At 39.9% G+C, this 12,199-nt stretch overlaps 2 protein-coding genes across 7 annotated transcripts in view; one reads left to right on the top strand and one right to left on the bottom strand.

The window, feature by feature from the left end:
- LOC309527888 (uncharacterized protein) overlaps positions 1-11,266 on the top strand; it is a gene marked incomplete at its 3' end in the record, with an annotated part of 74,289 nt that extends 63,023 nt beyond the window's left edge. Inside the window, exons 6-7 of the mRNA XM_082214903.1 lie at positions 3,243-3,353; positions 8,104-11,266. Of these exons, the coding sequence (XP_082071029.1) occupies positions 3,243-3,353; positions 8,104-8,114 (122 nt within the window). The remainder of the gene's footprint in view (positions 1-3,242; positions 3,354-8,103) is intronic.
- Positions 1-12,199, bottom strand: part of BTBD9 (BTB domain containing 9) — a 151,006-nt gene that overhangs the window by 7,632 nt on the left and 131,175 nt on the right. For all 6 annotated transcript variants that reach the window (XM_082214847.1, XM_082214845.1, XM_082214842.1 and 3 more), the window contains one exon: positions 4,674-4,752. In XM_082214847.1, the coding sequence (XP_082070973.1) occupies positions 4,674-4,752 (79 nt within the window). The remainder of the gene's footprint in view (positions 1-4,673; positions 4,753-12,199) is intronic.

The following is a 12,199-nucleotide window of genomic DNA, read 5'->3' as shown; positions in this document are numbered from 1 at the left end:
TGAAGAAAAGGAACATTTTATAAGCAGTTAAGAAAAGTAATGAAAACTAGTTTTAAAACAGTTAAGGAAGTAGAGGCTACTACAGAAGGCAGCATTAGCTTGAAAAGGTAGCATGAGGGGATTTTTATAAGCACCATAAAATATCGCTAAAAACATAATGCATTCTTTATTTCACCATTCACAAAGAAAGATGAGAGGCAGATGGTAGAAGTAGACAGACTTCTCCCAAAGGAGGCTGATAAAATGCTGAAGGAAATCAAAATCATGCTGAGCAAGTGATCAAGAAATCAAAACATCCAAAGACTAACAAAAATTTCAGAGTCACACTGGATAAAGAGCTAAAACACCAGAGGAACAGGAAATGATTAATATTCCACAAACATTGTCAAACTTTTTGGAAAGAAAATGCACAGTTAATAGCTATAATTAAATAGGATCCAGGATTTTTTTTAATTAGCCTTTGAGATACCTTATTCAAATAGTCAGGTGGCAACCAGACTACTATTAGACAGAGAGGAAAAATATGAAGAAACAGAAGCTTGTTAACGGCTAGTAATTAGCACTTCTTCAAATATGATTGGCACTACAAAGTCAATCCACACAAACTATTGCATGATGAAGCCAGAGGACACAAAAAACAAATAAACCAACCCTGCTTCCTCTGCTCTACCCATCATATGCATTCTTGCAGTTCTGAAATAACAGGATGGAAAATGTGTCCAAATGCATCTCTAGAACATTCAGAAATACCACAGAATGCTGGGACAGATACTCATAGGAATGAATCTGGTTTCTTGCATTAAGTGTGATGAATGTATGAATTCTTACTTTAACAGCCTCTAGTTGCTCCCCATGCTAAATAAAGGTGGAGTTGATTTCTGTGAGGGAAAACAAGTGATACTGAATGGTAAAGTTCATTATTGCGCAGAAAAAGACCTAAACTCCTCATTTAATTTAAACTGCCCCTCTAAGTTTGGGGCAACTTGGCAAGCAGCTGGCATAGTGTTACAAAAGTTAAAGTTCAGGTATTATGCCAATCCTAATGCACTAACTAACAGATGACTCCTCGCTGTGCAGCAGATACTTTAAAATATCCCATTAACTCTAGTGGCTCTAGCAGCGTGAAGAAAATGTTGTCTGAAAACATTGGACACAGGTGAGATTAGAAGAGCAAGTATAACACCCACAACTTTGGGAAAGAAAGGAATGTAATAGATGCATAGCCAGAGCTTACAGATATCACACTATGGGCACATGGGAAGTCCCAGTTGATATGCTTTTGAATAGCAACCACATGATGTCTGTTTCTGCCCTGAGCTGCATAACTGGCATACAGTGGTACCTCGGGTTACATACGCTTCAGGTTACATATGCTTCAGGTTACAGACTCCACTAACACAGAAATATTACCTCGGGTTAAGAACTTTGCTTCAGGCTGAGAACAGAAATCGTGCTCCGGCAGCGCGGCAGCAGCAGGAGGCCCCATTAGCTAAAGTGGTGCTTCAGGTTAAGAACAGTTTAAGGTTAAGAACGGACCTCCGGAACGAATTAAGTACTTAACCCGAGGTACCACTGTACTTCTTTCCATCACAAGATTTGGGCTGCCTAAGGATCATGCCCCACCTTAAATCATAATTGCAAAAATATCTAGCATTTAAATTCGCGGTAGTGCCTTCTATGGAGGACAGTCAGTACTTTAATAAGGGGTCTGAAATACAAGACCTAATACAAACCAGCCTGTATAAAAATAGACTGAAGCACAGGTTAAGTAAAAGCCTCTACCTGTGGACTTCCCTTAGCTTAGGACTAATTAGGCCTTTAATTAGACTCAACAGAGCTCTTAAGTTCCCCTTTCCTTCTTGGGCCTGGCACATGTTAAATGTTACCATGTCACGTAGTCAGGTCCCAGGAACCACTTTTCCCATGGATTCATTCCACAGTTCATAAATAAGATGGGCAGAGCCAATCATGCATATCTTTAACATGTAATCATAGACTCTGGATTCTGCCCACAGACTATTTTGTGTCAAAGGCCTGCACCTTTGACACTACCTACAGGGAGGTTGTAGACCTTTAAATGGTACAGCTTCAGCATGGGATGTACCTACATGCCTCCCATGGCATAGATGTAATGGTTAAAAAGTAAGCCTGCAATTTCATCTAGAGCAAGAGAGCAGTGTGTTATTTGCGGAACTTTGCATGAAAAATGTTTCAAAATATTACATGGGTATCATTGCACTTTTGAAACACTGAGAATATCATCGTATCACTCAAAAGGCCATTAGGGCTTAATTTCACCACTAATAGCATATTATGAGAGCACTTTCCCTAGCAGCGGGCTATCCTGTAATTGTCTACTATGCATTTAGTTGCATATTCACTCAAGCATTTGATAATGATCACTGCTGGCGACAGGCTGCTGAACTCAAAATGGAACACTATTCTGGTTTACTATGATCCTAATTACTACAAACTGTAAATACAGGCAGACATTGTTTTTAGCTAAATCAAGTATGGCGGGGAGGGGTGCAAAGGAAAAACATCCCAGAATAAGCATTTTGTGAAGCATCCTTGGTACTGAATAAACCTTGTGGCAGCAGTGAGCACTGATCAGGTTAAAAAATGTATACCTTTGAATCTGTAACAAGTTTATTACTTTAGCCCAGGAAACAGCATAGATTCTGGTTGAGAATCAGACAATGAATGGTTAATACCATCCAAGGCCATCACCAAGTTTAATATATGGACTTATTTATAATTTCCCATTGTATGAAATATGTATGCAGGAGCATGTAATATCTGTGGCTTTAGAGACATTAATCTGCCCACATTTAAGCTTCTAACAGGTTAAAGTGCTGCCTTGGTTCTCTGGTGGCAGGCGGGTGCGGGCTGGGGTGGGTGAGACTCAACACATACAGTTTAAAGGGATGAATAATTTACCTACCTGCATTTGTGGCTTCTATTTTAATGGAGCTATTATTTATTCTGCGAAATGACATGATTCACTTTTTACAAGATTAAAATATATCAGCTCTCTTTCAGTAAAAAGATCTTCTAATGTGACTGACAGGGATATAAATATGCTAACCTACATCAAGAACTTGGCTCTAATCTCCAAGAAAACTCAGCAACATGACCAGATTTTTTAAAATAAAAAAGCAGTTTTATACATTTCTTCGCCAGGCTCTTGAGACCACAGCTTCATTTCAGATTTTTGTTTCTCTCTCTTATTCTTCGCCTAGGGTATATGCTCATATTGGTGTCTGTAGGCTTAGAAGTGAAAATAGGATGGCAAGCACTGGGCCTTGTGTTCCCTAAGTGCCTCTTACGTTTAAGTCAAACCCTGGCTGCAAGTAAGTAACAACTGATGCAACAGGAAAAAACAACCATCCTATTCAAGGCATGCAGTCCTACAAAGATATGTATGCCCAATTGCTTAGATAGCTGATGAAATGAATATGAGCAACAAAATGCAACGACTTGTCCTTAGTGGTACCAGCAGGACAAAAGAAAGATTAAAAGATCACCCACAGCCAAAAAAGTGTAAAAAAAAAAAGTTTAGAAAATAGGAACATGTCACGAAGAGAATATAATGCAAGGATATAGGAAATATTTACTCTCCTGAGTAACTTTTGCATTCACTATAGTTTCAGGTAACTCATACTAATCGATTAGTAGAGCCAGTGCAGTGTGATAGCTAGACTATATCACATTTTGACCAAGTAGATCAAAGCACAAATCCTAACTTAGCCAAAAACCTCACTGGATAACTTCGGATAACCACCTCTCACTTTATTCTAGGCATCTACCTGAACCTTAAGATCTTCTTCAGAAGCCGCTCCGTGAGTGCTTCCACCAAATGAAATGAGCTAAATAAACAGCAGGGAGAGGGCCTTTGCACTAGTGGCACTTGAAGAGGGAGCACCACCACTTCATACATCCCCACTGGCTGGCAACCAGGATTTGGATTGTACTCTAAGTTAATAAATAAATAAGCTACCCCTGCCTGCCGCACTCTAAAGCAGGGGTGCACAACCTGCGGCCCTCCAGATGTTGTTGGACTATACCTCTCATCATCCCTGATCACCGGCTATGCTGGCTGGGGCTGATGGGAGTTGTAGTCCAGAAACATCTGGAGGGCCACAGGTGGTGCACCCCTGCTCTAAAGGAATCACTAACTGGCTAGCTTCTTTGTATTCAACACTCTAGGTTAAATTAGTCTCTCTTTCTCTCTCTCTCTCTCTCTCTCTCTCTCTCTCTCTCTCACACACACACACACACACACACACACACACACACTTTTAAAGAAAATAAGGACTAATTGCGTTTTCCTCATTTATGGACCAATTGCAGTGCATTAGTATCATGTGATCATTTTTAGAAAGGTGCACAAAGTTCTAACCGTATCCTCAAGCGGCACTCAACAATGCACTAGTGAAGGCTACTGTAACACGGTAATGATAAATTTAAACACATGACTTCAAAGAAACAGTTATGGACACCAATAAATTCCCCATTTAGTGAGCTAGAGGATGTATTCTGTCATCTTTACGAAGTTATCCCAACAAAAGAACAACGTTAACCTTTGGCAGCCTTGAATACGGAAAACTGGGTGACATGTTATACATTATCTTAGCATCAATCATAGAGCAGACCTTCATCTATTATGTTACCTCATTAGCTGTGTTGTGAGTTCCAACAATTCTGATAAAAGATGCTGCTTGTCTGTCAAAAGTTATTACTTGCCAAGATCTGCAAGAGAAATCAGAAGGACAAAGAAAATTAACAATCACACTAACAGCACAATCATAACTTTGTTTACTACGTACCCTACTGAATTCAGTGGGGCTTACTCTTAGGACTGGTCATGTTGTTCAGATGCCTGATTATCGTCTTCCAAAGCAACTACTGTATTCCCAAAATGCCAGTGGACAACAAAAGAGGTTTAAAGACACTTTCAAGGCAAATCTAAATAAAATGCAGTGTAAGCATGGTTAATTGGGAAACACTGGCCTGAGGGCGCTCCAATTGGAGAATAGCCTCTACCAAAGGTGTCATGGACTTTGAAGAAGCATAAACTCAGGACAAAAGGGGAAAACGAGCTAAGAGGAAGACACATTTGGCAAATCCTCACCGTGAACAACTCCCACCCAGAAACCTATTTCCCCACTGCTGAAGGATGTGTGGATCCAGAATTGGTCTCCACAGTCACTTACAGACACATTGTTAACACCATATTCATGGAAGACAATCTTAGTCAGCTACGAGTGATTGCTAAAGAAGAAGAGAAGACTCCTAGGTAAGTGAGGTTAGGATTCAGTGCATAGTCAGACTACGGAATATGCTCCCACAAGATGCAATGATGCCAACAAAGAGAAGATTAGACAAATTTATAGAGGATAGGGCTAGCAGTTGCTGTGCTCCACCTCTATTGCCAGATACAATATGCCTCTGAATGTCAGTTGCTAGGAAACACAAATGGGGAAAGTGCTGTTGTTTCTGAGCTTGTTGGCCACTGTGAAAACAGGTTGTTGGACTAAATGGCCTATGGCCTGATCCAGCAGGGCTCTCTTTATGTGCTTATCAGGGCAGACGAAAGAAAATTGTTTGAGATGTGTGCTTTTTTCAATTCAAAGAGAAAAACAAAGCAATTAGGGCATTTCCCTTCTAATAGTGATTTAATTACATGTTTACATATTGATATTCAGTATGCTTTTTAATTTATTCAGTGTCTGAGTCACCTTTATATGGGATACTCAAGAAGACTTACAAACATAAAAAATACAAAAGAAGAAGGTAAAACCCTTAGAACAGTTTAAAAATTGAGCAATATAACATCACTTCATGCTACGTGACATTATTCTGCAACTAGTAGGCTGGGACACAAGTGAGAAGCGCTTGACCTCAGTTGAACCAGTGCCACCACCACTTTCTTTTTGTAGTTCTTTAACTTACAAAACAATAAAAGAAAAGAAACAAACTACCAGATTCAAAGGAGGACATGGAGTTTTGCTTCTCTAATACTTGTACTGCACAGGCAATTTCAGAAAGTGCACCTTTTCTTACCCCCCAGAGCAGGCTGCACTTGTTGAAATTGGCACTTCTCTATAACTGCAAAAGAGGCAGGAGCCCTGCTGTCCTCCACTGTATCTGGTCCTCTGAGAGGGACATTGTGGAAAATAATAAACAGGGCCCTATGTTGTGAGGCTCCAGAAACATCTGGCTGGCTGCTAGGAAGCAGGATGCTATACTAGATGGATTTTTATCTGGTCCAATAACGCAATGCTTTAAGATTTCTGTACAGTTTTTAAAGGAAGGAAGGAAAACTGTAGTTGTAAGTGGATTACAGTATGCTTTAGTTTTAATAATTAATTTTATTTGTATGCCACCTTTCCATAGTTAAAACCATACTCGAGGCGGCTTACAACATGAAAAAATGTGCATAATTACAAACATAACAAAAGTAGTCATAAACAATAAAATTCATCAAAAAGTAAACCACCAAACTGAACATTTCCCACATGAATCTAAAAATATATAAAAATAAAGATACAAAAAATTAATACCAACAACAACCCCTCTCCCAAGTGTAATTTCTTACACTATAAAAGGCCCACATTAAGCAAGGCAATTTGATGACCCATTTATTATCACCAAACAGGACACAGAAATAAAATCTGGATGTCTTCATATAACATCATTCCTTCAATACTTTGGATTAATGCTTTATCAGATTAGTGTTTTTCCCTCTTGAACTCAACTTGAACATCAGATTAAAAAAAGCACCAAACTGACTTCTTACAAACTAGATTACAGCAATAAAGAATAAAAGAAACAATTAAAAAAACCCCCAGGTAAGATGACCTTCTGGATAAGGGGTTAGAAATTCAGATTACATCACAAAAGCATTTAGAATAGCCTTGTATACTATTAATTAGCAGAATGGAAAGCACCAGAACAACACCTGTCTATTACAATTGCTGTATAATTTGAGCAGGAGTATCGACCTGTTACAGAGCTTAAATAATCTTTTAGTTGATCCAGGTGAACTTGTTCCATTAGTTGAGCATCACTCTATACTTATTTAAATCAATTCTTATGGGCTGCATTGAATGATGGCTCTGCCTTAGCAGAAAGTGCTTACTTACAGTCACACAAGTCAGCAGCACCTGGTTTCTGCCCAAAGCAGTCCTCTTTGCTGTGCCCCTTTCTGTTCTGGAGCGTCCCACAACCCTCCCAAGTAGCTGAGCTTTTATGAGTAGAAGGGTCAACAAACACTGCACAAATGAAAGAGCTTTCCACAAAGGCACAGCTTCCCTGCATATAACCCAATGTAATCCGCCTCATTCTAAAGTTAATTTACACCAGCTTTAAGAATACATTCTCCGGTAATTTTGGTAGTCTTATTGCTTATTTAGGTAAGACTTGAGCAGGTTTGCTTGAGAAGCATCTTATGTGGGAGAATATGGCATGTCTATACCACCTCAACTTTTCCCTCTTGGGACAAAAAAATGTAATTTAATTTAAAAAGTCCAATTTGCAAGTGACTTTTCTGATATGGTTACTGCTGCAGTCTTGTTTTCCTGCATTAGTTTCCAATGCTTGCACAAGAAAGCCAAGTTAATTCAGGGGTCCCTGAGACACAAATAAGACTCTGCCCATTGGCTCTGAACACTGACTAAGAGAGTTTTAGCTTTCATTGCAGATCTCCACCCAAGAAGAGAATAAGCAATGAAGGCTGTCATCTGTCATATTAAGTGAAGACTTGAATGCGTCAGCAGAAGGATACAACTGACATTAAGAGGCTTTGATCAAATGGAGTATCTTTACTGAATATTGCAATGATAACCCTTCAGAAGTTTGCCTCCTGCAGTTGACCTTACAACTGCCTCCATCATTTGGGAGAGACCATATGATCGGGAACACTGCAATCTTCTTCTGAATCTTACATATGTCATGGCAAAGAATGCAAGGCTGTGATTTTGAGAACAAGGATGCAAATTTTACTATGGGATTATATTGATTGTGTATTTGCTATACACAATATCTATAAGACACCCGCACACACTCCAGAAGTATTTACTCGTGTTACTTTTGGCCTAGGAGATTTGTAACTTCTAACTGGGAGACTGGAAAATTCAGACAACTGACAGCAAGCATTCAGGGACCAGTTGTGAGCTCTGGTGAGGCCTGATGAATTGAATTCAACAGGAAATGTTACAAATAAAAGATGGAACATTCTCCTACCTTTAAGAGTTTCTGCTCTGTGCTACTTTGGTCCAGGAATATTCATTAACAATTAGAAATGGTTGCTGGCCTTAGTAAAAGCAACCTGATAGATAATAGTAGATTATTATAACCTGCAACAGGTCCAAGGAAAATACATAGCAAGTTAAGGGTGGGGAGAAATCAAACATACTTCCACAGGTTCTAACAAGTAGCTTTGTTACCATGGCTTACCATTCACACAGTACTCTGCTGAAATTGCCCCTGGAAGCTGTTAAGTGCATATTTTCTCACTCCAGGATCACAACATGAATTACTGCTAGAAAACGAACCCAATTTTCTTGAGGCAGTAATTTTTTATTTTTAGTAATGCCAAGAAATCTCAGCAAGGACCATTGGCCCTCCTGAGTAAGATGATATAAATGAATGGAAGACTAAGAAAAAAAATATAGCACTGATACATATACACAAAAACGCAGGCATTATAATGGGGGGGGGGATATAATCATTACTTCCAGCTGAGGCTTACATCTTGAAGAAAAGGCCTGGTACCAGCAGCCTATACTTAGGCTTGCATGAGGGTCCTCGAGCTGAAAGGCAACAGTGCATGCTGCTTGGCCAGCAAAGTCCCCTGGTGCCACAGCTTCATCTCTTAAAAGAAATTAGCCTTGTTATAGCCCTAGGGGTGTTATTTAATACTCCATATCTCACCTCAGCCATCCCCTCCCAACTTTCTCGTTCTGCCTGAGTCCCCCAAGGAGAGCTGTAATTGATGATTAGCATTCCAAAGCCATGCTTGCATCCTGTGAGCCCGTCATATTTAATTACATTTTAACTATATTCGTCTTCAATAATAGCCTGAACATAATTTAGATAATTATCTCACGCTCTCTCATTCTCAGAGTCTGTCTGTTCCAGAGCTTCCTGCGACGAATATTGCTTTCTCTGCTCAAACACATAAACAGACTCTTGGGCTAAGTACTTTCATCTTTCCAACAGCAACAGCTGTCACTAAGAAACTCGGTAGCTTTGAGCATCCCACAGTCAATTCAAAGACAAGTTTTCATCCTTCTTCTTGCTCCTTTATTTTGGAGGCAGAGGGAAGGGAAAATACATTATTGCTCAGGATACAAATTGCCTATATTACAGGCACCCCCCTCCCACTTACACATGGGTTCTGTTCCAGGCGCCCACACACGAGTTGAAATCGTGTAAAATGGGGAGCAACCTCTAAAAAGCCTCTAAATGCTCATTTTGTCCTGCTCTCCAATTCCCTCCCCCCAACTCAATTCTCCCTTCAACCAGAGTTGAAGCTCTGGGGCCAGTAGGAGGATGAAGGATGTACAGGAAAGCACCTGCTACTGCTGGGCTACCCCACACATCAGCTGTTACTCAGGGAGGCTGAGCAGCTGAAACAAAACCCCATTGCACCTCCAGTGTCTTTGGGGCTTCCTCCGCCCTCATTGATGTCCTCCTCAGCCACAAGGACTCTTCAGGTCTCTCCTGCCACTTCCTGGTATGGTTCCATTTACTTATTTCCTGGCACTGCAGGTGCATAGAACACATATAATTGCAGGGGGGGGTGCCTGTATAATTTTCTACTTTTCTTCCATCCTTAAAGTAATAACCATTGTTAGAACATGTCTTTGTCCACATCTGTACAGTTAACAAACATGTATATCAAATGTTATCTGTTAGGTCCTTGGTGTACCATGGCACAAAACTGGATTTTCTAAATGTGGGGAATGGCAACAAGACAATAAACTAGAGGTTAAAGCAATCAAATACACAATATATTACAAAAATAAGATTCAGCTCATAGACGGCATTCAGATTAGACTGACAACTATATGTTGTCTACAGGAGGCTATAGGCGGCAGGAGATCAGGGGCAATAGCATGAGAAGGGGGGGGAAAGAAGCAATGTGTGGGTGGTGTAGAAAGGTTGATAACATATAATTCGATGGGGGGGAAATAGATGCCAGTTAGACATGTGAGGTTAAGAAGAAGGGAGTCAAATGTAAACAACACATTGCTTGAATTGGTGTGAGGAATCTTACTTGGAGAGTTAGAGAAGCAAGTAGGTAAACAAAATGAGAGGGCAAAAGGTGATGATGCACAAAATCTGAAATGGCAAATAGGAGGTAGAAGCGTGGAGCAACCTGTAGGAATTGCGGCAGGAGATGTGTGTGCTGTGTGCTAGAAATTGTATGCCAGCTGCCAAACGTGAAATGGTGAGGCAACCAGGTGGAGGAAGGGATTAGCAGCTAGCAGAAAGGGCTAGAGGCCTTGCTTTTCTGGGTGTTCCTGTATACAATGGTACCCTGGGTTACATACGCTTCAGGTTACAGACTTCACTAACCCAGAAATAGTACCTCGGGTTAAGAACTTTGCTTCAGGATGAGAACAGAAATTGTGCTCCGGTGGCGCAGCAGGCCCCATTAGCTAAAGTGGTGCTTCGGGTTAAGAACAGTTTCAGGTTAAGAACGGACCTCTGGAATGAATTAAGTTCTTAACCCGAGGTACCACTGCAATAGCTTTCTTACCATTGCCCCAATTCTGCCCGACCACTACTGAGAATACTTGCAGTTGGGAAGTTCTCAGGAGTGGTTGGCAGCCACAGTGGAGAATTCAGCATCCCAGAAATTAGATAAATGCTTGAGAAAGTTATCTCCCAAAGTAACAAACAGAAGCTCATGAACTGAATTTGGTTCTCATATCAGAAAATAATACATTTATCTTGATTATTTGAAAACAACCAAAACTCTCACATGGGAGGGAGTGGAATAATTGCTCTGGAAAACTGAAATAATGTAATTTGTGCTATAGATATGGCGAGGGAGGGGAGCATTATCACAGCTGCTCTAGTGACAGGGGAAGTACATCCACAACCCCCCCTATGAGAACAGCATCTGGAAAAAACTAAAGCCACAGAAGATACATGAGTTTAAAACATGAAACACTGATACATGCAACATGTTGTTACTTATGATTTTACAATTAGGCGTTATTTATATCTTTTGATTATGATAAATAAATATGAATTAGATATTAACTGCTATACTTCATTCAAATTAAGTTAAAATAGTATTGCTGAGTTATTGTATTTATCATCATTATATTCCACTTGATCATAATTATATTCTCATTGTGGTGTATTTGATTAATAATCTGGCATGCCATGGGAGTTGAGCTGGTGACAAGGATTGGTATTTTCTATGTAAAGGTACCCCTGACCGTTAGGTCCAGTCGTGGACGACTCTGGAGTTGCGCACTCATCTCGCTCTACAGTGGTACCTCGGGTTACATATGCTTCAGGTTACATACGCTTCAGGTTACAGACTCCGCTAACCCAGAAATATTACCTCGGGTTAAGAACTTTGCTTCAGGATGAGAACAGAAATCGTGCATCAGCGGAGCGGCAGCAGCGGGAGGCCCCATTAACTAAAGTGGTGCTTCAGGTTAAGAACAGTTTCAGGTTAAGAACGAACCTCTGGAACGAATTAAGTACTTAACCCGAGGTACCACTATAGAGGCCGAGGGAGCTGGTGTTTGTCAACAGACAGCTTCCAGGTCATGTGGCCAGCATGACTAAGCCGCTTCTGGGTACTAATCTATAATTAATCTGATTAAGGAAATATGAAGATGGGATGACACTGGATAACTTATGGGTATGATCAGGCTTTTAAATAAATAAACAAATAATGTAACATAAAATACTGAAATGAATCTTTCTTTTTGATGTATGATGTGTGGATTAATTCAATTATTGTTCTCATTGATTACAGATCAAGATGATAATATATAATGCAGATATGTGTTTATATATATAAGCACACATACACATACATCTACATATACAGATCGATAACATATTTTTTTTACAAGAGCTCTGTATGTGATCAGTCCATTTTTTTAAAAAAAACCATTTATAGGATTTCCTAAAATTTATTTATTTATATTAGATTTATATA

This window comes from Podarcis vaucheri (genome assembly GCF_965113315.1).
Source record: "Podarcis vaucheri genome assembly, chromosome: 3".
In the NCBI taxonomy this organism is placed as follows: domain Eukaryota; kingdom Metazoa; phylum Chordata; class Lepidosauria; order Squamata; family Lacertidae; genus Podarcis; species Podarcis vaucheri.
Note: the sequence above shows the minus strand (reverse complement) of the source record. Positions and strands in the feature narration are given on the sequence as shown.